Source organism: Lepus europaeus, chromosome 20, assembly GCF_033115175.1.
Source record: "Lepus europaeus isolate LE1 chromosome 20, mLepTim1.pri, whole genome shotgun sequence".
Lineage (NCBI taxonomy): Eukaryota > Metazoa > Chordata > Mammalia > Lagomorpha > Leporidae > Lepus > Lepus europaeus.
In genome coordinates this window covers 25,884,141-25,910,344 of record NC_084846.1, presented here as the reverse complement: position 1 = coordinate 25,910,344, position 26,204 = coordinate 25,884,141, and the positions used below count along the sequence as shown (strand labels likewise).

The 26,204-nt window shown below is 45.5% G+C and overlaps 1 protein-coding gene across 1 annotated transcript in view; it reads right to left on the bottom strand.

Moving 5' to 3' along the window:
* DNAH11 (dynein axonemal heavy chain 11) overlaps positions 1–26,204 on the bottom strand; it is a 367,765-nt gene that overhangs the window by 137,716 nt on the left and 203,845 nt on the right. Inside the window, 3 exon segments of the mRNA XM_062178539.1 lie at positions 20,962–21,104; positions 21,748–21,871; positions 23,459–23,621. Of these exon segments, the coding sequence (XP_062034523.1) occupies positions 20,962–21,104; positions 21,748–21,871; positions 23,459–23,621 (430 nt within the window).

The following is a 26,204-nucleotide window of genomic DNA, read 5'->3' as shown; positions in this document are numbered from 1 at the left end:
ACGCAGATGTCACAAGACCCCGATTTCAATTTCTTTAGAGATATAACTTGGAGTGGAATTTTCTAAGCGACAGCCGTGTTGTTTTTGGGTAGTGATGGCACAGTTTTACGTTCTTATCAACAGTGTACAAGGGCTCCAAGAACTCCACATCAGGACAAGTGCTCATTGCACTGAGCTCAAGCCAGAAGTCCTGGTTGCCCTCTCTGTTTCAGCTTCCTGCTGGTATGCACCTAGGTGATGGCTCAAGTAACTGGGTCCCCGCCACCCATGTGGAAGACCTGGACTGAGTTCCTGGCGCTCAGCTTTGGCCTGGCCCAGCCTCAGCCACGGCAAGAATTCGGGGGAGTGAGTCAACGGACAGCAAGAGTCTTCTCTATCCCTCCTTTCTGTTCCTCAAATGAATTTTAAAAATTCAAATCAGTTGGCAATTTACAAAAAGAGCTTCAAGACTTTAAAAGCTATTATTAAAATTGCTATATTGGTCTATTATGTTAGGTTATATGTGTGTACATATTGGATGTCCACATGGGAAAATTTTATTAAGAGTTTTATTTTAATTGGCTTATAGATAAGATTGTCCATAAATTTAAGCTGCTAAAATTAATCAAAGACACATTTTAATTCATGTGACCTGAATCTCTGTATCATATGTTTTAAACTTGTTGGTAGAAAGAAACTAAAACATTTTATATGTCTGTGCTTAAGTTTGCTGGTTAAACAAACTACACCATGTTAGATATTTAAGAGGTGTTTCCAAATACATGATTCTTAAAATTTATAGAAGGCATTGGACCTTCTGGTAAATGTTTTCTTGTTATCTAATGGTTGAAACTGTTTGCTAAGTTTTCATGTGATATTGCTATTGTCAGCAAGCGATCTAGGACTTGCTCCCTCATTTCTCTATTCTAAGCCCAACTTGTTCTTTCATTTCTCTATTCTCTTCAAGGTAGGAAACTAATTCTATTATGAAGGAATCTGTAGGATGCACAATTTAATCTTTAGACCTTATAAAAGCGATGGCTAACATTTTTCTATAATAGCATAGCCAAAATAAGAGCTTAAATTATAATTTCATAGCTAGATTTACTTCGCCATCAGTGAAGTAAAAAGTAAAAAAAAAAAAAAAAACAAAAAAAAAAAAACAAAAAAAAAAAAAACCTCCCTTTCAGACCAAAGGGAAAGAAAGGTTTTAAGTGAGAATATAATTTTCCTCATGGGCATTGTCTACCTTAGAAATACTACTACAGAACATGCCTGTGACTATAGACTTGTAGTTCAGGCCACAGAAGATTAGAGATGGTACATGGGCACTCCCTTGACTTGCATCCTCTGGTCTGCTTTAACACAAACCAGGAGGAAAAGAAAGCTAGGCATCAGAAGCAATGGGTGGCAGGCCTATTAATGGCTGTTCAGTACAGTGATCTGCCCTCAAGGAGACCAAACAGGCCAGTCCACTGCAGTGGCTTTCAATGTGGTAAGCCTGGGCTTCAGCAGAAGTCAGCTTGTCAAGAGCCCTGGCAGCTCTGCCAAGAGTTGGATCACTGGAAATGGACCTGCCCTGGAGTCGAAGGATGCCCAGGTCAGAGCCACAGATCTTATTGGCTCTAAGCTGAAAAGCCCTTCACTCAGCCCAACTTCCAAAGTGACCACCGCAGCTGAGGGGACGGCCAAGTAGGGTCAGCAACATTGCAGGCAGAACTGTAAATTTCTTGTTAGAGATGCCCCCTGCCTTTACCTGGCCAGCTCTCCTCCCAGGCCAGCCAAGTAATGAAAGTCAACAGAGTGCCTTCCCCTAGGAGGCTCACACCTCCCTTAGGATGTACCCCATGTGAAGAGATAGATAGGTCTGGGCCTCTTAACTTACAAGGCCTAAAGCCCAACAGATTATTATCAAGCTCCTTCTGTGAGGTTCTATTTGCCTCTCAATCAGAAAACTTAATTGTAGCTTAGACAGCACCTTTCTTAGCTCCTCTAATAATGACTCTGTCCTTTGTTCTAGACCCTGTCTAGCGCACTTGGGCCTCATTCCTTCATAATCATAACCTCTACTCTACCACCAATGGCTCTACTCCCAACCTGTATGTACTGATGGTCCTCTTCCCCACTTAATGCTGTATAATTGTTTAAAATTTCTCTACAAACCCCTCTACCTACAAAAGATGAGTGACTTTGACTATGACCTTGTCTAAATATGATCAGAGTCGGCGAACTCAGAATTCTTCCATAGCCTTGGCAACTCATGACGGGAGCCTAGGGTGGTTACTAGCGCCATAAACTAGAGTGTCAATTTGTTGGGTCAACAACAGGAGTCACTGTGCACTTGCTCCTCATGTGGGATCTCTGTCCTTAATGTGCTATACATTGTGATTTAATGCTATAACTAGTACTCAAACAGTATGTTTCACTTTGTGTTTCTGTGTGGGTGCAAACTGTTGAAATCTTTACTTAATATATGCTAAATTGATCTTCTGTATATAAAGAGAATTGAAAATGAATCTTGATGTGAATGGAAGGGGAGAGGGAGCGGGAGAGGGGAGGGTTGCGGGTGGGAGGGAAGTTATGGGGGGGGGGGAAGCCATTGTAATCCATAAGCTGTACACTGGAAATTTATATTCATTAAATAAAAGTTAAAAAAAATTAGAGAATTTCTCTACACAAATGTCTAAACAAGACTCTGGGAATACATTCTAGAAACACACAGGTTCATTAGTTGCTAAGAGGACAATGGGCAGTATCACTCCACCTGCGAGGAGTGCAGTTGTTAGCCCAACTCACTGCCTAGAAACGTCTCGTTCTGCTCCAAATCAGGTACAGAGCTTCTCCTGCCTTCTGTCTTCATCTGGAAGTAGTCTTAGGTGAGATTGTTCCAGAAAACTATGCTGATGTTGGGAATCATTGGTTTTTCTATTCCTTTCTACAACAGCATTGCCATCTTTACAGATAACCTCGAGTAAACCCCAGGTGTTGCCACAACATCGTATTTCCCCTAATTTCGTGAGAGTGTAACGTAGCAAAGGATTTCTAAGAAACCACTGATAAATGATTGAAAACAGACGTCAGGATGTGTACAATTTAAAATACTCCAGTCTGGTAGCACACACGTGTGAATTCTCCTGTGTTCTGCAGCTCAGGGGCCTTTGGCTACTACCTGAAGGCCACCACCAGGGCCTACAGAGGCTGGCTGGGGCTAACGAGCATGTCACAGGCTCTGATGGGAGCCCTCGCTGCAGAACCAACTGCCCGCCGCTCTGGACTAACTGTTCCCCTCAACATAGGTGTTGGGTGGGCAGCTTCCTGGGTGTCAGACCTGAGTCTTCACTCATGAAATAAGTAATGCTTGAGATATCTGAGATCAACTGACATCACTTCCTCTGCCGGGTGGACAACATCGGAAAATCCAGGTACTGAGCTGTCCCGGCAGTTCTACCCTTGGCCATGGCTCTTGGGAAGCTGGATTTTGACCAGGCCCATATTAGACAACTCAGGGAAAGAATCTGGCTTGGGATGCAACTCCAGTGAGAGGGCCAGCTGCATCCTACCCTGGGAACATGGCCACATCTGTCCCAAGGAACCTTCCAGGGAGCGCGAGCCAGGTCCCCCAAGGACTGAGCCGGGACTGCCACTTGTGTACAGTACAGGTCGTGAGACTTGTGCATGTCACCTGTTGGATAAATCAACTCTGGGTGACAGAGTTGAGCCTGAGTCTTCCTATCCTTGAAATACCTCAAGGAAAGCATGACGGTACTCCGAAAGTTTGTGGGGGGAAAAAAACAGAATTAAAAGACAATTTCAGTGCAGAGAAATGTTGAAATCCACGATTAGCTTGTTTTTCTGTGGACTTTTAGAAGAGCACTCATACTTCCACAAACTGGAGGACCTGGGGATTTGAGAAAAGCACACTTCCCCCTCTCCTGAACAGGTGTCGTGGAGCTCTAAGGACCTACATTCAGGGAAATATCTCCCTCTCCTTCCCCCAGCACAACACAAAGTTCCTGATGATCGCAAATGACGGAACCGGCCTCCAGTGAGTTTCCAACGGTGAGGACAAAAAGCAAAGACAGCTAAGAAAATCAAGTTAAAAATGCCGCAGGCAGCTGCGCTCCTCTCTAAAGGCAAACCCTCCGGAGGACAAAACGAACCCTGAAATCACCATCTATCTATTGCCTGCAGCTCTAACATTTGCGTGTCAGGAACTCGCTTTTGCATTCCATACCATAGAATTTTCTATTTTTTTTTTTTTTTTGGCTTGTTTCTCCACACAGGTGTTATGACTCATTTTGCAAGAGCCACGTCCCGTCGTGTTTGGGAACGTATTTCCACTTCTTTTAGATACAATCCCGCTGGGAGTACTTTTTTTTTTTTTTTTTGACAGGCAGAGTGGATAGTGAGAGAGAGAGAGAGAGAGAAAGGTCTTCCTTTTTGCCGTTGGTTCACCCTCCAATGGCCGCTGTGGCCGGCGCATCTCGCTGATCCGATGGCAGGAGCCAGGTGCTTCTCCTGGTCTCCCATGAGGGTGCAGGACCCAAGCACTTGGGCCATCCTCCACTGCACTCCTGGGACACAGCAAAGAGCTGGCCTGAAAGAGGGGCAACCGGGATAGAATCCGGCGCCCCAACCGGGACTAGAACCCGGTGTGCTGGTGCCGCAAGGCGGAGGGGAGTACATATTTATCTGCGTATCACTAAGAGGACTCCGTCCACTTCATCTTGGAACAGGGATGCGAGTTGCTCCAGTCACTCTGTATTTATTCTCCAGCTGATGCAGTTCACTCTCGGACGTATTTACTTCAGAAGCGTCTGCCCACGACTTGTGTTTGCATGTATCCTCAGAACCGTCAGCGTTGTTCACTGACGATAAACACTGAATCTCACCAAGAGGAACCTCCAAGGAACGGAGGGTGACTGCCGGAACTATTCCCAGTTTGACCCTTTTCATCTCCCTTGAATCCTCATCCTATCTTGCGGGACTTCACAAAGTTCATGGAATGCTTGAATTTAAAGATAAATTAATTTGGGGATGAGGAGTTTGAAATCCATGCCCAGTTTTTTCCTGAGATGGGTGTTCCACGAAGTTCCCGAAGATCACTCGTGTGCTCCCTCCCACCTAGTAACTTGAATTTCAGTTCTTTTTGAAATATCTAGAAAAATGGACCAACTGTCATCATGTACACACATTCAATAGCTTTGTGCACTGATTTCTGGTTTAGATAGCACACGGTACAATCATTCCCATGGTTGCTGACTTGTGGAGACTAGGCAGCACAAAATTTTATTAGTGGTGATGTTTTACATCAGGGAGTTTTAATTCACTTTTTTTATTTTGTCCTTTCTTTTCCAAAAACCATGAGACTTTTCTATTGGTAAAGAAAACTGTATATGGAAGCCCGGTAGACAGCCGACAGCATGCCCATTTCCCATGAGGAAAGGCAGCAAGAAGGCTCTCGGCCCCACGGCTCCTGCCTCCAGCCAATGTCTGGCTGTTCATTTACTGCTTTCCAGTCGTCCAGAGCTATGTATCATAGGAGTTTTTTCTTTAATTTTTATCTGTTTATTTGGGAGGCAGAGACACAAAGAAATAGATTGACAACGAGACCAGTAGAGGGAGCACCCATGAGCTGGTTCACTCCCCAACTGCCCAGCACGGCTGGGATTAGAGACAGGTGAAAGCCAGAAGACAGAATTCAGGAGCAGGTCTCACATTTGGGTGGCAGGGGCCCAGCTACTTGCACTTTGCAGGATCTCAATTGGCAGGAAGCTGGAACTGAGAGTCAGAACCAGGAGCTGGACCCAGGCACTCTGAGGTGGGCTGGAGGTACCCTAACCACCAAACTAAATGCATGCCCTTCATAGTTATCATTAAACTCATATGAAAACACAGGAGACCCCGAATAGTTAAAGTAATCTTATACAACAAAAACAAAGCCAGAGGCATCAGAAGAAGAGATTTCAACACAGAGTGCAGGGCAGTTATAATCAAAACAGCCTGGTACTGGTACAAAAACAGATGGAGAGACCAACGGAACAGAATAGAAATGCCAGAAATCAATCGAAGCATCTGCAACCAACTTATGTTTGACAAAGGAGCTAAGATCAGTCCCTGGAGCAAGGACAGTCTGCTGGGAAAACTGGATCTCCACATGCAGAAGCATGAAGCAAGACCCCTACCTTACACCGTACACAACAATCCACTCAACATGGATTAAAGACCTAAATCTATGATCTGATACAATCAAATTGTTAGAGAACATTGGGGGAAACCCTGTAAGACATTGGCACAAAGAGTTCTTAGAAAAGACACCAGAAGCAAGTAATCAAAGACAAAATTAAGAAATTTGGTTACATCAAATTGAGAAGCTTCTGTACTGCAAAAGAAACACTCAGGAAAGTGAAGAGACAACCAACAGAATGGGAGAAATTATTTGGCAACTATGCAACTGATAAAGGATTAATAACTAGAATATATAAAGAGATCAAGAAACTCCACAACAACAAAACAAACAACCCAGTTAAGAAATGGGCAAAGGACTTAAACAGACATTTTTCAAAAGAGAAAATCCAAATGGCCAACAGACACATGAAAAAATGCTCAGGAACACTTAGCCATTAGGGAAATGCAAATCAATACCATAAGGAGGGCCGGCACCGCAGCTCACTAGGCTAATCCTCCACCTGCGGTGCCGGAACTCCGGGTTCTAGTCCTGGTCGGGGCGCCGGATTCTGTCCCAGTTGCTCCTCTTCCAGTACATCTCTCTGCTGTGGCCCGGGAAGGCAGTGGAGGATGGCCCAAGTGCTTGAGCCCTGCACCCGCATGGGAGACCAGGAGGAAGCACCTTGCTCCTGGCTTTGGATTGGCACAGTGCGCCGGCCATAGCAGCCATTTGGGGCGTGAACCAATGGAAGGAAGACCTTTCTCTCTGTCTCTCTCACTGTCTAACTCTGCCTGTCAAAAAAAAAAAAAAAAAAAAAAGAACCAAATTAAAAAAAAAAAACAAAACAAACAAACAAACAAAAAAAACAAGGAGGCTTTATCTTGCCCTAGTTAGAATGGCTTTCAGTCAGACAGAAATCAACAAATGCTGGCGAGGATGTGGGGGAAAGGGTACCCTAATCCACTGTTGGTGGGAATGTAAACTGGTCCAGCTACTAAGGAAGACAGTATGGAGATACTTCAGAAATCTGAATATGAGGGGGAAGAGGAACAGGGGTGGGAGTATGGGTGGGAGGGTAGGCACAGTGGGAAGAATCACCATGTTCTTTAAGTTGTAATTACGAAGTGTATAAAGTTTGTAACTGTAAAGCTGTGTAGTTCTGCATACATTCCTATGGACTTACTTCTAAGGGTACAGTTTAAAAACTTGCCATGGGACCCCAAATCCCCTTATTAGGTGATAAAAATACCATCTCAAGTGTTAAAGTGATCACATGGATAGGATTAAGGGTCTGGTTATCATAATAGATAGAATTCAAGAGGAGTGAAGCAGTCTACACAGCACACTCATAGAATGACAATCGCTTTAAATAGTACTCTGACCTCAGAATCAATCTTTAAGGCATTTTGGTCTGGCTGAAAAGTCCATGAGAGCATTTCAGGCATGGAAAGCCAAGACACTGTGGCAAAAATTTCCTATATGAAGGACCTCGGTGGGTGAGACTCCAGTGGAAAGAAGTGGTCATCAAAGAAGGAGGTACTTTTCACTGAAGGGAGGAGAGAACTTCCACTTTGCGTATGGCCTTGTCCAAATACTGATGGAGTTTGTGGACTCAAAACGCTTCCATAGCCTCAGCAGCTCATGTCAAGAGCCTCGGGTGATCACTGACGTCATACACAAGAGTGTTAGTTGTTACATTAACAACAGGAGTCATTGTGCACTAACTCCCCATGCAGGACCTCTGTTCTCAAAGAGCTGTATTATAATCAAGTCTAAGTGCTCACAAAAGATTTATCATTCTGGGGGGCCGGTGCTGTGGCATAGTGGGTAAAGCCACCGCCTACAGTGCCAGCATCCCATATGGATGCCAGTTCGAGTCCTGGCTGTTCCACTTCTGATTCAGCTCTCTGTTATGGCCTGGGAAAGCAGAAGATGGCCCAAGGGATTGAGCCCCTGTACCTGCATAGGAAACCCGGAGGAAGCTTCTGGCTTCGGATCGGCATAGCTCTGGCTGTTGCGGCCAATTGGGGAGTGAACCAGTGGATGGAAGACTTCTCTCTCTCTCTTTCTCTCTCTGTGTATGTGTGTGTGTAACTTTCAAATAAATAAATAAATATTAAAAAAAGATGTATTATTCATTAAAGTACATTAAGGTTTTTTTTTTTTTTTAAGAAGTGAAATTAACTTCAAGAGCAGTGACTTTGAACAGCCCTTTCCCGGACTGTTGAGGAACAGGTTGGTTTTTTCATTTGTTTGTTTTTGTTTTTGGTGCAAATCGTTGAACTCTTTACTTAGTATAGAGTTGGTCTTCTGTGTACAAAACTAATCAAAAACGGATCTTAGTAGAGAATGGGACTGGGAATGGGAGAGGGAGGAGGAGAAGGGGTGGGAGGGCGGGCATGGTAGGAAGAATCACTCTATTCCTAAAGTTGTACGTATGAAATTCATGAATTTTGTATTCCTTAAATAAAAGGTTTCTTTGGGGGAAAAAGATTTTTTTTTCAAAGGTAGAGTAGGAGAGGGAGGGGGAGGGGGAGGGGGGAGGGGGAGGGGGGAGGGGGAGGGCGAACGAATCAATGAATCAACCTTTCATGCTCTAGCTCACGCCTCAAATGGTGGCAGTGGCCAGGGCTGGGCCAGGCCGAACTCAGGAGCCAGGAACTCCAGCCAGGTCTCCCACAAGAGTGCAGGGGCCAAGCACTTGGGCCATCCTCTGTTGCCTTCCCAGGAGCAAAGGTAGGAAGCAGGGCAGCTGGAACTGGAAGCAGTGCTCATACAGATGCCAGCCCCGCAGGCAGTGACCTGACCCCCTGTGCCATGGTGCTGGCCCTGCCCTCACATGGTTAGGGAAGAAAATCAGACGCCAGTTTTTCTGCCGGATAGATCGGTAGTGGAACACGCAGCTTCTGGCTTCTGATCTGAGCTGCTGTGCTGGTGTGACCCTGAGTGGCGACCACACATGTGTGCAAGAACAAGCATCAGACACTGCTGGCCACCCCTGGCCCCGGGGGTTCCGAAAACGAGAAAAACACAGAGCGCTTGTCAATATGCCAAGTTTGTCCATCAGAAAGCACTGCCCTTTTTATCCGGGAATTCACTCTCCATTTAAAATCTTCTTTAGCAGTATAAAGCGATGGTGAAGACTTGTACTCACTCTGGGGGGTTATTTCTACTCACTTTCTCAATGAATCCTGGTAGATTTCTGCACATTTTTTAATAGAATTTAAAAAAAAAAATTAACAGGCAGAGTTAGACAGTGAGAGAGAGAGACAGAGAAAGGTCTTCCTTCCATTGGTTCACTCCCCAATTGGCCGCTACGGCTGGCGCTGCGCCAATCTGAGGCCAGGAGCCAGGGTGCTTCTTCCTGGTCTCCCATGTAGGTGCAGGGGCCCAAGCACTTGGGCCATCCTCCTCTGCACTCCCAGGCCACAGCAGAAAGCTGGACTGGAAGAGGAGCAGCCAGGACTAGAACCCGGCACCCATATGGGATGCTAGTGCTGCAGGCGGAGGATTAACCAAGTGAGCCACAGCGCCAGCCAATTTCTGCACATTTTCTCAATCAATCTTGGATGTCCTCTGACCAGTCTATGAAACCCAAAGCTTTCACATCCAGAGTCGCCCCTCTACATGCAATGCTGGAATTGTAGGATTGACATGAGCCTTGCCCACAAGGAGGTGGGCTCCATGTGGACAGGGGTAGGGCTGGCTTTGGACTCCTGTCATCTCCCCAGGACCCAGCACCTCTCACAGGCACTTCACAAACTCTCATTGAATGAGGACTGGTTGAACAAATACATAAAGAGATAGCAGTTTTGTTTTTTTTTTAAAACTCTTCTGGGCAAAATAAAATATTGATAATTGTGTCCTATTTTTTTTTTTCCCAAAGTTTTGCTGTTTTATTGAGTCTCAAAGATGGTAAGTCTCCACTACAGAGTGAGAGCACTGGTTTCAGAGAGATGTGGTCCCGACAAGTCAAACTATTGGCTGGGAGAGAGTCCAGTGTCCTGGAACCGGCAGTGGGTGAGCTGGCCACAGGGTGTGTCTTGTTCCCCATCAGCACAAGTGTCATGATGAAAGGCATCTCCCTGTCACGGAGAATCAGCCACCCTGGCTGGCCACCTGTGAGCCAAGGGAGCCAGGTGCTCTGTTGGTTAGCCTCGTGCAGATGTGGAGAGATGGCCACAACCACACAAGGTAAGGTTCCACGCAGTCAGGCTTGCTAGTGGACAGGTGAGTGTCTGGGCTTCACCTACAAACTGGAACTGATACCATGGAGACTGCGAGTGTGAGCGCCGAGTCCTTGGCTTCTGCGCCCTGCGAAGGCGCCGACTGCCCCTGGGATAAGCACACTGCCCCCCATTTCAGCTCAGACCCGCGACTTGCCTGGACTCACAAGAGCAAGCCTCTGCCCTGCGTGGTGCCAAACTCCAGCTATGAGTTGCCCTGATTTCCATCCAAGAAGGAAGAAGGGAGAAAAAAAGTCTAAATGAGGACTGAGACAAAAAAGATTGCTATGAAATCAAGGAAAATTTTAAAATACCCTGCAGATTGGAAGGTAGGGACTAGTTTTCCTGGTTAGCTCAGTGCAATGATCTGATGAAACAAATTTGCTTGGTACCTTCAAGAGGCTAAAAGGAAAGAAAATGATAGCATTTGTAATAAAAGAATAGGCCAAGATGAAGGGTGAAAATAAATGACAGATGGTTACTAGGTTCACTTAAAAGTTGTGCTACTCAGAGTTTAACATAATGCAGATAACAGGTGTTTATTGGAAAGGAATAAAAATTCAAATATGACTTAACTGCCTACCCAGTAAACTCCCAAGAACAGAACGCAACAGGTGCTGGACCTGAGGTGGGCATTTGTCCTAACAGGTAAGCTGCCAGTTGAGACACTCGAATCGCATATCAGAGGCCAGGGTTCAAGACCTGGCTCCGCTCCCAACGCCAGCTTCCTGGGAGGCAGCAGACGATGGCTCACATGGGAGACTCAGATGGAGTTCCTGGTTCCAGGTGCCCAGCTTTGGTCTGGACCAGTCCAGGGTCACCGTGGGCATTTGGCGAGTGAACCAGCAGATGGGAGATGTGTGCATGTTTGTACGTGTGCATGTGTGTATGGGTACATGTGTGTATATGTGTATGTGTGCGTATGTGTGTGTGTGCGTGTGTGATTTTTGTCTCTCAAATAAATATATAAACATTTTAAAGTGGATTGGACATCCTTAGTGTTCAGTGAACTAGTTGGCAAATCAAACCAATAAATATCTATCCATTCTGTCTTCCCAAAATCCAATGGCTTTCTTATTACGCACATAATTATCTATTATAAAATTGACAGGAGCAAAAGGTATCATAAAATATTGTGAGAAGAACTTAATGAAAGACATGTAAAAATGAATTTGAGTAAAAACCAACTGCTTTATCAAAGGTCAATTAAAGATATTTTGACTAAAGGAAGAGATAGGCCAAATTTGGGAAGGAGCCCAACTGTTACAAAGATATCAATTTTGTCCTACATTTTAGGCAATTCTAATAATTTCTTTTTTTTTTTTTTTTGGACAGGCAGAGTGGACAGTGAGAGAGAGAGAGACAGAGAGAAAGGTCTTCCTTTTTCCGTTGGTTCACCCTCCAATGGCCGCTGTGGCCGGTGTGCTGCGGTCGGCTCACTGTGCTGATCTGAAGCCAGGAGCCAGGTGCTTCTCCTGGTCTCCCATGCGGGTGCAGGGCCCAAGGACTTGGGCCATCCTCCACTGCCCTCCCGGGCCACAGCAGAGAGCTGGACAGGAAGAGGAGCAACCGGGACAGAATCTGGCGCCCCGACCAGGACTAGAACCTGGTGTGCCGGCGCCGCAAGCGGAGGATTAGCCTATTGAGCTGCGGCACCGGCCAATTCTAATAATTTCTAATAGGATGAGCAACATTTAGAAAAGTGATTTTTAAGTTCATATGGAGTAAAAATTGCTAAGAACATCAAAGGATTTGGAGAAAGAGAACACTGAGAAAGAATTCACACTATCAGGGAATAAATCTTAAGTTACAAAAATTTTTAAGAAAGAGTGTAGGTGAATGGATGGAAATATTCAATGTGGTATGTGTATATGTCATTCCCAAATTACACAATATATTCTCATTGGATTTTTTTTTAAATCAAACTGATTTCATAGTGCATTGGGGAAATTAAAGGAACAAATAGTTATGTAAATTTAGAAAAGGAAGGTGATCTTGCTCTGCTACATCCCAGAATTTACTGCAGGTTGAACAGCCCTTATGTGAAACGCCTGGGACCAGAAATGCTCCAGATTTTGTAGTCTTCTGGAATTCTGAATATTACATAACCTTGAACACTTTTAATCCAGAAACCTCAAGTCCAATATGCTCTCAAATCTGACTTTGGATTCCAATTTTTGGGTGATGCTCCATTTGTGCAAACCCTCAGTAAACAAGGCAGTGCAGGCTTACCCAAGCAGAGAACAAGCTACTGGGACATAATGGAGAGCTTAACAACAGAATCCCACACATTTAGGATTTTGGTAGATGGGATCGGCAGCATTTCAAACCAGTGATAAAAGGAGAGATTATATAATAAATGGTACTGAGACAATGAGGGGTACAAAAGTAGAAAACCCCCCTAATATTTATATAAAAGTCCAGGGCTAACTATTGAAAAGGTCATAAATTAAAGAAAATTCAGGATAATATTTTTATAATCAAATAGCATAGAAGTGCTACCTAGGGGCCGACGCTATCACGTAGCAGGTGAAGCTGCCGCCTGCAGTGCCAGCATCCCATATGGGAACTCATTCAAGTCCCAGGCTCCACTTCCGATCCAGCTCTCTGCTATAGCTTGAGAAAGCAGTAGAAGATGGCCCAAGGCCTTGGGCCCCTGCACCTGCATAGGCGACTTGGAAGAAGCTTCTGGTTCCTGCCTTCAGATCGGCGCAGCTCCGGCCATTGTGACCAATTGGAGAGTAAACAAGCGATGGAAGACCTCTCTTTCTCTCTACCTCTCCTCCTCTCTCTGTGTAACTCTTTCAAATGAATAACTTAATCTTTAAAGAAAATAAAAAAAGAAATGCTACCTAAAAGCCACTCAACACATGAAAGTTATAATGGAAAACTTGGGCATTTTTAATAAATATACATGTAAAACAGAAGCCATCACAAATAAAGTTGCCAGGATTTTGGTGAACTTGGAGAAAAACTGGCAACATGTAAGAAAAGATAAGGACACTGGGGACATATGAATATTATCCATTATTCATGTAAAGAACTCCCCTAAGCCAACAAAAATGACAACAAGCCAACAGGACACTTGGCAAAGGGGATAAAAGGATGACACTTGTTTCATACACATGGTAACTGAGCATAAAGTACATTTGAGTTAAACAGTTCAGCCTATGGACCACATTCTTGAATTATAATTTTAATTTATATATAAGACTTCAAATAAAAAAAAAGCAAAGAATAAAACTGGGTGAGAGGGGACCAAAAAAAAAAATGTAAGTTCTGCGCCACACACTGTGCATGTGCTTATATACACAGAGAAAACTCAGAGGAAACAGGACAACATAACCAAGGACCATTTCAATTTTCCTCATATGGTTCTGTATTTTTAGGTTCTTTACAAGCAACATGGATCTTTTACATGATCACAAATGGATCTCTTTATATGTATCTAACTAAACAGATACATACAACGTGACAGCCAGATACCTAAGATGCTGTGACGGAATCAGGGGCTGAAACAGACACCACGTGTACTCCGACTAAGGGCATCAGAAGGGCTGGGATGGAAAATGAGATAGGAAAGCATTTGAGTTAACCGAGGTGCACAGGAGGGGAGGTGCAGGCGCTCTCCTCCAGCTGTGAGATGAGAGCTACGGAGGGGAAGATGCACAGGGACCAACATGAAGCAGAGGGGGCACTGTGCACCTGCTGATCAGAGGCAGTCCAAGGACACGCATCTGATCCTCGCTAATGGCAATGGCCCCATGGAATTCAGAGGTCACGTTCTGCATGCCAACAGGTTCTCACTGCCCCTGTGTTCCAAATGGGGATGCCTTGGGGTGGTGAGCATGGGTAATGGGGTGGCAACTTCACATCATTGAGCGTGGACTGCCAGGTGTGCTCACCACCCTTCACATCACAGTCAACTTCCCACATCGCCCAGCTTGGGTATCGGCTCATGAGTAATCCAATATCAAGATAGCTGACAGTCACATGGAGCCATCTGGAATCTTTCAAACTGTCAGCGAGTTGAGGGTGACACACACATGTCGAAAAGAAAGAAGTTGCCACTGTTAGGTTGAAGGGGACCCAGGTTTAGACCCTGTGAGTTCTCTCAGTGGAAAGCAGCTGTGGCACTGACGGTGAACTTTTCTCTCGATGCATCCAACAAAGCATCCAACAAAGTGACAAGACCAAAATGGGTCAACCAGTGGGATTCCTTCTTTTGAGGGAGATATCCTATTCCTCCTTAGCATTAAACACACACACACACACACACTCACACCCTCAGCCTCCTCTTCATTCTAGGAGGGAAGAGGAGGTCTATCCAGCCATTATTCTGTGACAGTGGTGGTGGTGGTGGTGGGGAGACAAGGAGAGAACGATCCCTTTCTAAATCCAAACTGAATCCCAGCTTGTACTGAGTTACAGACGAAAAAATGAGACCAATAAAAAGATTAGGTAACAATAGAAATGTGTACCAGGCAATTCAGTTTCACTAAGGCCTGTATGCACAGAATCAAAGGAAATGCATAAAGGAAAAGACCGAGGAATGTAAAAATATAAAAATGTTACACTTGTGGATAGCAAGCTGTACTACATGAATATTAATAAGTCCAAGGCGAAAAGCCATATAATTATCCCCACAGATGCTTGAAAGGAATTTGCTAGGTAGGTACTTCTGTGACAAACTGTATGCACTGAATCAAAAGCCAACAGAAGACACAGCGGTGACACATCAGAAACAGCTCCCACCGAAGTCAGAATCGAGGCTGAATTCCTGCTCTCCCCACTGTTACTTAATGTTGTTCTATAGTATTTGCCAATGCAATGAGGGAGGAGGACTAGCACACAGAACAGCAGGAAAGACAAAATATCTGTACTGGCAGGCCATCTGAGTATTATCAACCAACTACTAGAATCCATCAGAGAGGCAGCAAGGCAGCTGGTTATCAAATTAATATGCAAAGCTCTCCTATATACAACTAATAGGTAATTATAAAACTTTATGAAGGAACTAGCCCTTCTATAAAAGCAATAAAATATTTTATATCACAAAGATTAAATTCTCCCTAATGTAAAATAAGCATTCAGCTTCATTTGAGTCAGAATTAAAACGATGTTTAGACTGTGACAAAATGACTGATGCTTATGTAGTCATACACACACAGGAGAACAACTAGAAAAACTTGGCAAAAAGCAAGCTTAGATAGTAAAGTAGAAGGCTTTACAGAATCACACAGCACAGTACTAGGGTCAGTAATAGACATAGCAAGAAAAGAAAACAGAAATCTAGCAACAGACCCAATTAAGATGGCTACTTGACATCTGATGCAGTTGGTACTGGATAATGGTAAGGAAGAAATACATGGTACAGCAGTAAAAAGATATTTTGGGGAAACACAGCCTGAAACATCTCCACCTAACTCTTCACCATGTATCGTAAGAAATATATTCCAGAGGTAGCCGCATTTTAAACATGGGCCATGAACGCCTACAGGCACAGCAATGGCCGGCAGTAATCTGTTGAGAATTCCAAGATCCGCTTCCAATTGTGTGTTTCAAGGCAATGTGCCAAGGTCAAATACTTCCTCCCTGGGGCACGTAGGTAGCTAGAAGCAGCATGTGGCCTTGTTGCTTAGGGTTTTGCGGTGCAAACTTTGGTTTCCTGATACAGGCAGGACCCCCTCCTGATCTTTCTTTGCCTTCTTTCCTGCCTGGAATACACAAGAGTACTTCAAAAAGGATGTGAGATTAAAAGATGAATGTTGGTGCAAAAACAAAAATTGACCTTCATGCAGCGTTTTTCCATAATATGAATTTTCATGAACGTTTTGAAGACCCCTCTCTGGGATCAGGAAGCAGGTGGCATTGGATGAGAACTGACAGGAGGTGGAGATGAGAAGCGCATGGAGCTCTACGGGCTGTTCCTGAGCCGGTCTGGGCTTGGGGATGGAGAAGCTTTGAGGAATGGCTTGATGGGTTTTCTCTTATCTGCAGTCCAACGGAGTTACAATTGCTTTTAGAAAAGGTAGTCTTGGAGGGTAAAATCATTTGTAAATTTACAGGAAATCCCAAATCCACTAAAGGAAGTACTGCTTAGTCTACTCTGTAACATTTTTACAATTCTTTTGAAAGCTATAACCTAATCAATATGCAGCATATTAACATTTCAAAGAAAAATGAAAGAATAGGGAAAGTACGTATGAGGCCCATGTCTAAGGCTCACTGTTTAACACACACAGAACTCTGATAAATAAAAAAAAAAAAAAAAAAGCCCTACAACTCAATGGAGGAGGGGCCTCATTAAGACTTAAGTCTCAAAAGTTACTCAGCATCATTTCTGCCACACCATTGGTTGACGCAGTCATGAGCCCGCCCAGATCCAAGAAGGAAAGACCGCCAGGGCAGCCGTCAGTGAGAAGAGCATCCAAGACAGGGCACGTGTGTTTTAGAACCACCACGATCGGCAGCTCTGGAACCCAGCAAGTCCCCTCCTAGAAGCACACAGAGGATGCTTCTACCGGCATTATTTGTAAAAATGGCTCTCCAAGGTCAGCAGAAAGTTTCTGGGCTCCTTCCTCACCCCCAAATTTCTGATTTTGGAGGTTTGGGGTGTGGTTTACAGAATGAGGAGTTAGAAAAAGTCACGAGGGACCTGGTGCCAGCTGCCAAGTAGCCCTGCTGCTGGTGGCTGCAGAGCGTCAACCAGCGACAGTTTCTTTTGTGTGGCAGCATCTGTGTTGGCTCAACCAACACTTTTATTCCAGAGGAGGGAACACATTTCTCGGTGTTGTTGCTTCTGTAGCTCTGAGCACCAGCCTTTGAGGACCACTGATTGACAGCATTACTCCCTCAAACGCGATGGCTGTCTCCGTGCTTATTTCCACAAAGGAAATCTGATTTGATCACAGCTGATTGGATTGTGGAACAGGGAGAATCCCCGATCCTGTGGCTACTTGCATTGATCATATTTTGATCTCGAGAAAACTCTGGGTACAACTGAAACTCACATCTTGACCTTCTAACCTCAGCCCAGAATAAGAATAATGTAAAAAATGCCAGAGAGTTGTGTACACGTACAGTTATTCCACTCCTTAACCCCTAGCTAAGGAATACTCATGGTCAATGCCACTCCCACCTCTTCCCTTAAATCCTCAGGCTCAACAGCCCGAACAGAGCCTACTGCTAACTTGACAGGTGTAGCACTAGCAGAAGAGCAGCAAAGGAGTTGTCTCTCTAGTTTACTAACCATTTCTTTACTAGGAAGTCTGAATTTTCTATAACATCATTTATGTAATATACTCAATTCATTTCAAAGGCAGAGGGATGGGGGTGTGTGCAGATCTCCTATCTCCTGGCTCACTCCTGAAATGCCTACAACAGCCAGGCTGTAACCAGAAGCCAGAAACTCAATCTGGGCTTCCCAAGTGGGAAGTAAGAACCCAACTATTAGGCCAGCGCCACAGCTCACTAGGCTAATCCTCCGCCTTGTGGCGCCGGCACACCGGGTTCTAGTCCCGGTTGCCCCTCTTTCAGGCCAGCTCTCTGCTGTGGCCCAGGAGTGCAGTGGAGGATGGCCAAAGTGCTTGGGCCCTGCACCCTATGGGAGACCAGGAGAAGCACCTGGCTCCTGCCATCGGATCAGCGCGGTGCGCCGGTTGCGGCGGCCATTGGAGGGTGAACCAACGGCAAAGGAAGACCTTTCTCTCTGTCTCTCTCACTGTCCACTCTGCCTGTCAAAAAAAAAAAAAAAAAAAAAAAAAGAACCCAACTATTTGAACCATGGCCTGCTGCTCCCAGAGTACGCGTTAGCAGGAAGCCTGCACCACGAACAGTGCGAGGACTCACATCCAGGCACTCAGATTCACAATGCAGGTTCCAAATGAGGTCTTCACCACTGTGCAAACGCACACCCTCTTCACAGTGTTCTAACATTGTTTCTTGCTGGGTTCAGCATTGTGGCGTAGTGGGCTAAGCCTCCGCCTGTGGCACCTGCATCCCTTATGGGCGCTGGTTCATATCCCAACTGATCTTCTGAACCAGCTCTCTGCTGTGGCCTGGGAAAGCAGCAGCAGATGGCCCAACTGCTTGGGCCCCTGCACCTGCGTGGGAGACCCAGAGGAAGCTCCTGGCTTCGGATCGGCCTAGCTCCAGCTGTTGCAGCCATTTAGGGAGTGAACCAGTGGACGGAAGACCTCTCTCTCTCTCCCTCTGTCTATAACTCTATGTCTCAAATAAATAAAAAAAATTTAAAAAAAATTGCTTCTTGCCATGAGTATGGAGGCTTTGCTTATTTTCCCATATTACATGTCCTTTATTGATGCAATTATTTGCTTCTATTATTTCCTTGTATGTTACCATGAAGCACAGAACAGTCTATGGGAAAGAATACTGGGTTAATAAGTCGATCAAGGGTGGGTATTCAGCGCTGTGATTAAGTCTCCACTTGAGACACTCACATCCCATATCAGAGCGCCTGGGACTGAATTCTAGCCCTGCTCTCCATTCCAGCTTCCTGCTGATGTACACCCCTGGAGGAACAGATGATGGCTTGAGTAGTTGGGTTCCTGCCACTCACCTGAGAGACCCATATGGAGTTCCTGGCTCCTGGCTTTGGCCTGGCCCAGCCCTGGCTGTTGTAGGCATTTGGGGAATGAACTAGAAGATAGGAGATTATGACCTTTCTCTTTCTTTCTCTCTCTCTCTCCCTCCCTCCCTCTGTTTTTGTCTGTACATTCTTCTATTTACCTTTCAAATAAATAATATAAATAAACAATTATTAGAGACCATTGGGGAAACTCTGTAAGACATTGGCATAAGCAAAGAGTTCTTGGAAAAGAATCCAGAAGCACAGGCAATCAAAACCAAAATTAACAAATGGGATTACTTCAAACTGAGAAGCTTCTGTACTGCAAAAGAAACAGCAAAGTGTAGAGGCAGCCAACAGAATGGGAGAAAATACTTGCAAGCTATGCAACTGATTAAGGGTTAATAACCAGAATCTATAAAGAGCTTAAGGAATTCAACAACAACACAATGAACAATCCAGTTAAGAAATGGGTAAAGGACTTGAACAGGCATTTTCAAGAGAGGAAATCCAAATGGCCAACAGACATTGGAAAAAATGCTTAGGATCACTAGCCATCAGGGAAATGCAAATCAAAATTACAATATGGTTTCACCTCATCGCTGCTAGAATGGCTCGCATACAGAAATCAACAACAACAAATGCTGGCGAGGATTTGAGGAAAATGTACCCTGGTCTACTGTTTGTGGGAATGTAAACTGGTACAGTCATTGTGGAAGACAGAATGGAGATACCTCAGAAATCTGTATATAGTCCTACCATATGACCCAGCCAACATACTCCTGGGAATTTACCCAAGGGAAATGAAATCACCTGTACCCCCACATTCATTGCAGCTCAATTCACAATAGCTAAGATATAGAATCACCCCAGATGTCCATCAACTGTTGACTGGATAAAGAAATTATAGTATAGATACACTACAGAGTACTACTCAGCTGTAAAAAATATACAATGAAATTCTGTCTTTTGTAACAAAACGGATGCAACTGGAAACCATTATACTTAGTGAAATAAGTCAGCCCCAAAAAGACCAATACCAGATGTTTTCCCCTAACTGAGGTAAGAGTAGTGTACCTAAAATGCAACGTGTTGGAGTGAAATGGACATTTTGAGATTCCACGATTGTTTATAGCTCTTGTCTCTTCTGTTGATGAACAGTGCTTTTTTTCTTCACACTATTTGTTGAACTCTTTTACTTAGTGTAGGGATAACCTTACAATCCTCAAGGAAACTGAAAATAGAGCTTTGTAAAAATTGAGAGTGGGAATTGGAGAGGGAAGAGGAGGAAGGGCTGGAACATGCGTAGAAGGGAAGGTAGGGTGGGAAGGATCAGTTCGTTTCTAAATCTGTATACATAAAATGCTCGAAACTTGTATGACTTAAATTTTTTTTAAAAAAAAAGCATCAGAGCATCTGAGTAATATTGCTAAACCACTTCCCTGAAGTGCTGATAACAAGTTATTTCTTGAATTCAAAACTCTCCTCACTGCTCATTCAAGGATTTACAAACCCCTTCCTTTATTCCTATTTGCTTTTTCACGCTTGGTGGCCCCACTATCCCCACAGGGACTCTGCATTCCAGGCCTTTAGAGGCGGCCTAGGTTTTTGCAATTCAGATTGTACCCTGCACACTCATAGAGCACTCTTTCCTCTCCCCCAAAGTCTCCCTCCATGGCTTCTGGCCCCTCCCTGACAGGTCTCGCCTCCAGGGTGACCTCCACCAGGTAGGAAGGAAGCGGCACTCCTCCATAATCCCAGGGCACAGTTCTGCTCCAAGCCACTGGAGCACAGAGGCCACACGAAATTTAACCATGGATCGCACCTGCTGCTCATCACCAAGATCCCCAGGAGGTCAGCCCCAGGGCACAGCAGACATGCACTTGTCCCCTCTCAAAAAAGAGCCACTGAAATTCAAGCTCACGGTACAAATCTTGGTGTAGAACCACACGGTGGCTCCAACAGCAGGCTTTGAAGTAAAGGCACGTGTCTCTTACTTTGAGCTGCAGTTGTACCCTGGCCATAAAGAACCTCCAGCAGTTTTCTCTGGAATCCACCATGCCCAGACCACGAACTTCGTTACGAATTCCAGAAATTATCTTGTCCACGTCTTCATCACTGAACAGATCTGGAATTTCTCCTGCCCCAAAAAGAAGACATGGAGTTGACTGAGAGGTGGTCACACTTTCCATTTTTCTTTTTTTTTTTTAAGAAAAGACTCTTTACTGTGTGTTGAACCCTTTACTTAGTGTAGGGCTAATTTTATAAGTATAAAGTAAACAGAAAATAGAGCTTTGTAAAAATTAACAGTGGGAACAGGAGAGGGAGGAGGAGGAAGGGTGGGGGGCATGGATGGGAGGGAGAGGGGGAAGCTACACTGTTCTTACATCTGTGTATGTTAACTACATGACATGTGTATGCCTTAAAGAAGTTAAGTTTGGCTTGAATGATAAAAAAAGGATACGAAATCCAACATGCCGCTGTTTCTTTTTCATTTAGAAGGCACATAACCCATGGAGGGGTAGGGCCAGTGAACACTCAGTCCCTACACGTAGAATATCACTGATCTCAGAGATGGCTTCTCCAAGGCAGTCCCCATCCGTAAGCACCGTGAGTGTAATCGAGCAACTCACCTCCAATTACTTAGGTGTATCAGTTTCTCCCCAAAGACTGCCGCCCAGCAACCATCTCAAAGACAAATGATCTCTCCTTAAAGTTCACTGAAACTACAGATCATTTGTCACCGGGGGCAGGTCTTTCGAGAAATGTGTTTGCTTAATCACCTGACGCCAACAAGTCATTAATCAGCACCAGGAAGCTCTCGTCTAGAACGTGGGCATCTGTCAGCAGGAACAGAGTGGGCAGGTTCTTGGCGCCGGTCCTGACGTACAAATTGGCAAGATCTACCTGTAAGCAAAGGAGGCCATCACTCATGTTGCGTTAAGATGCTGACATGACGTTGGGCGGACGGGTGTGGGAGCAGCACGACGTGCCTCCCCTGGCTTCTAGAGGGTCTTTCCTCCCAGCGACCAGTGCGGGGGACAACACGACACCATCACCTCCGCTTCCAGCAAAGAGCGAGCAGCCTCATTTTATACAGTTATCTGGTTATTAATCAACCCACGTCCTGCATGAGAATTTAAAAAGCACCTGCAAGAAACTACTGGTGTTCATTTGCAAGAATTGTGAAGGTACTTTAAAAAGTTTGTAGGAAAAAAAAAGAAGCAATAAGCTTATTTTGGTGCCACCCCCATGTTGAAATCCATATTCATATTGTGATGAAAAAGCCAAGGTTTAAAGACACATGGGAGTTCGGGCATGCAACGTGCTATGGGCATTGCAACTCGCTCTCACAGTCTCAGCCAGAGCAGAGGAGGCTGAGGTGCACTGGAAGCAAAGTGCCTCCCCACCCATCTATCGTTAGGGAAACACTCATGGTGTTGAGCAGCAGGCTTGGTTAGTGCAAAGTGAAAACATCACTGTGTAGTCCAGTATTTAATGAAGATATTTTCGGAGCCAGTTCTATGTTATTAAAGCTACAAAAATTCATGGCAAGGTTGGCGCCGTGGCTCAACAGGCTAATCCTCCGCCTTGTGGCGCCGGCACACCGGGTTCTAGTCCCGGTTGGGGCGTCGGATTCTGTCCCGGTTGCCCTTCTTCCAGGCCAGCTCTCTGCTATGGCCTGGGAAGACAGTGGAGGATGGCCCAAGTCCTTGGGCCCTGCACCCCATGGGAGACCAGGAGAAGCACCTGGCTCCTGGCTTCGGATCAGCACGATGTGCTGGCCGCAGCGGCCATTGGAGGGTGAACCAACGGCAAAAAGGAAGACCTTTCTCTCTGTCTCTCTCTCTCACTATCCACTCTGCCTGTCAAAAAAAAAAAAAAAAATTCATGGCAAAACATTACAGCCCTGAGCATCCCCAGCCTAGGGATCCACAATCCAAAATGCTCCCAAATTCCAAACCGCCTGGGCTCCAACACGATGGCCTGACGTGGTGTTTCAAGGAACACAACCTTCACTTCATGTTATTAAAAAAAATTACTTACTAAATCTTACATACAATTTTAATTCATTTTATTAATAATTCAATTAAAATATTTATTTAAAAATTATTTCAGAATTCTGTATAAAGTTACCCTTCCAGTTACATGTATGAGGTGTATCTGAAACACGAATTTTGTGTTTTGACCTGGGACCTTTCTCCAAGGTATCTCCTATATATAAATACCCTGGAAATCAAAAAAAAAAAAAAAATTCTGAAAAAATCTTGGGACTTCTGGTCCCAAGCGTTTCGGAGGAGGGGGATTCCACCTGTATCACTAATTGGAAGACACAACAGCCCGAGACAAAGAACTCCTCTAAGGAGCTGCCCCTTCCCCATGCCACCGAGCCAGTTGGGCAAGGCTCGGGGGCACAGCTGCCTGGCGCACCGCAGCTTCCGCTTCATCCGCCCCGCGGAGGCGTGAGATGCGCCGCCCACGCCCTCTGCTCACCCGCAGCTCTTGGGGTCCGTAGCCTTCGGTCACGGTGATCTGGAAGACCTGCAGGCTGCAGATGTGCGCCGCCAGCCTGGACAGGCTCTGCTTGCCACTGCCCCCGACTCCGATCAACAGGGCGTAACCCTGAGGGGCCCGCAGGATGCGGCTGAGGCGGCACCTGCAACAGAGGGAGCGAGCCCCAGAGCGTGGGATCCCAGATGCCCTGGGACTTAGATGCTTAGACTTCAGGAAAATATTTAGAGACTAAATTCCAAGTTTTATTGGAAACCTTCAGTCTGCGTTCCTCTGTTTTCCCATCAAACAGAGCTTGAGCTGTTTGCCCAGCAAACCTTCCCAGTCTGAAACATTTCCCACCCTCGCACTGCTTTATCACCACTTAAATGCAAGAACGCAAACTATGGATATAGAAGCCGCTGGACGTAAGCTTCAAACAACTTTGATTTGCAAGAGAGATCCCAGTTCCACCTCAGCATCTCGGTACCAGGTCATGCTTGTGCGAGAAACCTTTGGTGTCGAATGACTTTGGGAAGAACGGGTTTGCTTAGAGCAGTGCGGGACAGGGCAGCCACGCGTGTAGGTGAACCATTCGACTCCGCTTCTGATCCCTGCTTTCCCCACGTGGAGATCCCCCTGTGCCGAGGCCTCCAGGATCATTTGCTGATGCCCGCTCAGCATCACATCACACTTCCAGCGAGGCCAAGTGATCCCTGTGCTATAGCAGCCCAGGGATTCTGACTGTTCAAGCTGGTGACGTCACTGCTGCATTTTCCTTTTGTAAAAATGCATTTATCCAATTCATTTGAGAAACAAGGGGGGGGGGACCGAAAAAGAGACAAAGCTTCTAGCCACTGGTTCACTCCCTAGGTGTCAGCAACTGTTGGGTCTGGCCCGAAGTTAGGTACCAGGAACTCAACACAGATCACCCATGTAGGTTGCAGGGACCCAATTAATAGGGCATCGTTGTTGGCTTCTAGGGTCTGCTTCCGCAGGAAACTGAAGTTAGAAGCAAGGCAGGTCTTCAAGGCAGGTGCTCTGATGTGGGACTCGGGTACCTTAACCACCAGGCCAAGTGGGCCTCTCGTTGCCACACGTCACAGTCAAGAATAAATCGTCTCTACCATCAGTGAAATGTGGCTTTAGGTGATGACATGGGTCATACTTGTGTCTTCAATGCTAAGAACACAACAAAATAAAATACAAGCGTATAGATACTCAGATGCAGAAAAACCAGATGCCATCATGTTTGTGCTAGGCTGCTTTTCTGAAATGAACTTAAACTTCAGGCCTACGATCATTTTTTTTTAACAGGCAGAGTGGACAGTGAGAGAGAGAGAGACAGAGAGAAAGGTCTTCCTTTGCCGTTGCTTCACCCTCCAATGGCCGCCACGGCCGGTATGCTGAGGCTGGCGCACCGTGCTGATCCGAAGGCAGGAGCCAGGTGCTTATCCTGGTCTCCCATGGGGTACAGGGCCCAAGGACCTGGGCCATCCTCCACTGCACTCCCGGGCCATAGCAGAAAACTGGCCTAGAAGAGGGGCAACCAGGACAGAATCCGGCGCCCCAACCGGCACCACAGGTGGAGGATTAGCCTATTGAGCATGGCGCCGGCAACCTCAATCATTTTTAACGGTGCTTTCTGAAACAAGAAGTGGGGATCACTTATGCTAAGCCCAGCATGTGTGAAGATTTTCTGAACACCTCCAGTAACTGAGAAGACAGGTTTACAAGCTCAGTTATCCCATTCCATCTTACTTTACATGACCACGCAAGCCAACAACCCTGAGAAAACTATGCAATTATTCCGATGTGAGCAAAACCCCCGGCTACAAAGTAGGGCATTCATTTCATGCCAGACCATGTTTCAGGATGTCACCTCACAAGCTGTGCTGGGTGGCAGGCTCCCCCTCTCCAGGACTCAAGGGAACTGTCCCATCTCATCTCCAAGGCTGCGTGAGTCAGCTCCTAGCTCAGAATCCCTGAGCACAGGCACAGGTTCATCTATGAGGTCCCAGATAACTCCATATTGAAAGATTATTTAGGAAAACCCTTCTCAATGGCCAGTCTGACCCACCTGAGCTACGTTAAGGTTCCTGCTCTTTGTCTATACAATCAGAGGACTCCCCCCCTCCCACCCACAGGGATCCACAAAACAATCAGCCCTCAGCTAGCTTATACCATGGGATGATGGGTAACGCTCCAAAATTTTGTTAAGGCACCACGGCAAAACATTTTAAGGAGTGATTTTTCTGAAAACAGAAATCGCTCCATTTTTTTTCCTTCTCTTCCCTCTTGCTTCTTTCCGTGTTGGTTTTAACAGCAACTTCTTTCTTTGTCTTTATCATCTTTGCCCATTGTCTCTTCTTGTAAGGGCCAGGGAGAGTTGATAAGGCCTTAAACTAAGAGAGGAGTACTGGATGCAAATATGAGAGCGGCTTTCCACACAGCAGCCGCAGCAGTGAGCTGTTAGAGAATCCAGCAAATGACAGCATTCCCATGCTACAATACATCCAATCGCTCCTCATTGCCCTTGGAATACAATCCAAACTCCTTATCCTGGTGCTGTGACTCACCGTGTCCCACGAAGTTCATGATCCCTCAACGTGGCAGTGGTGGGAGGTAGATCCAGGATAGGAAGTGTTTGGGGCTTGGGGTGGAGCCCTTGGGATCAGATTAGTGCCTTTCTCATCTGAGTTCTTGAGGGAGGGAGTCTGGCTGCTCTCCAACTGACCAATGAGGGCAA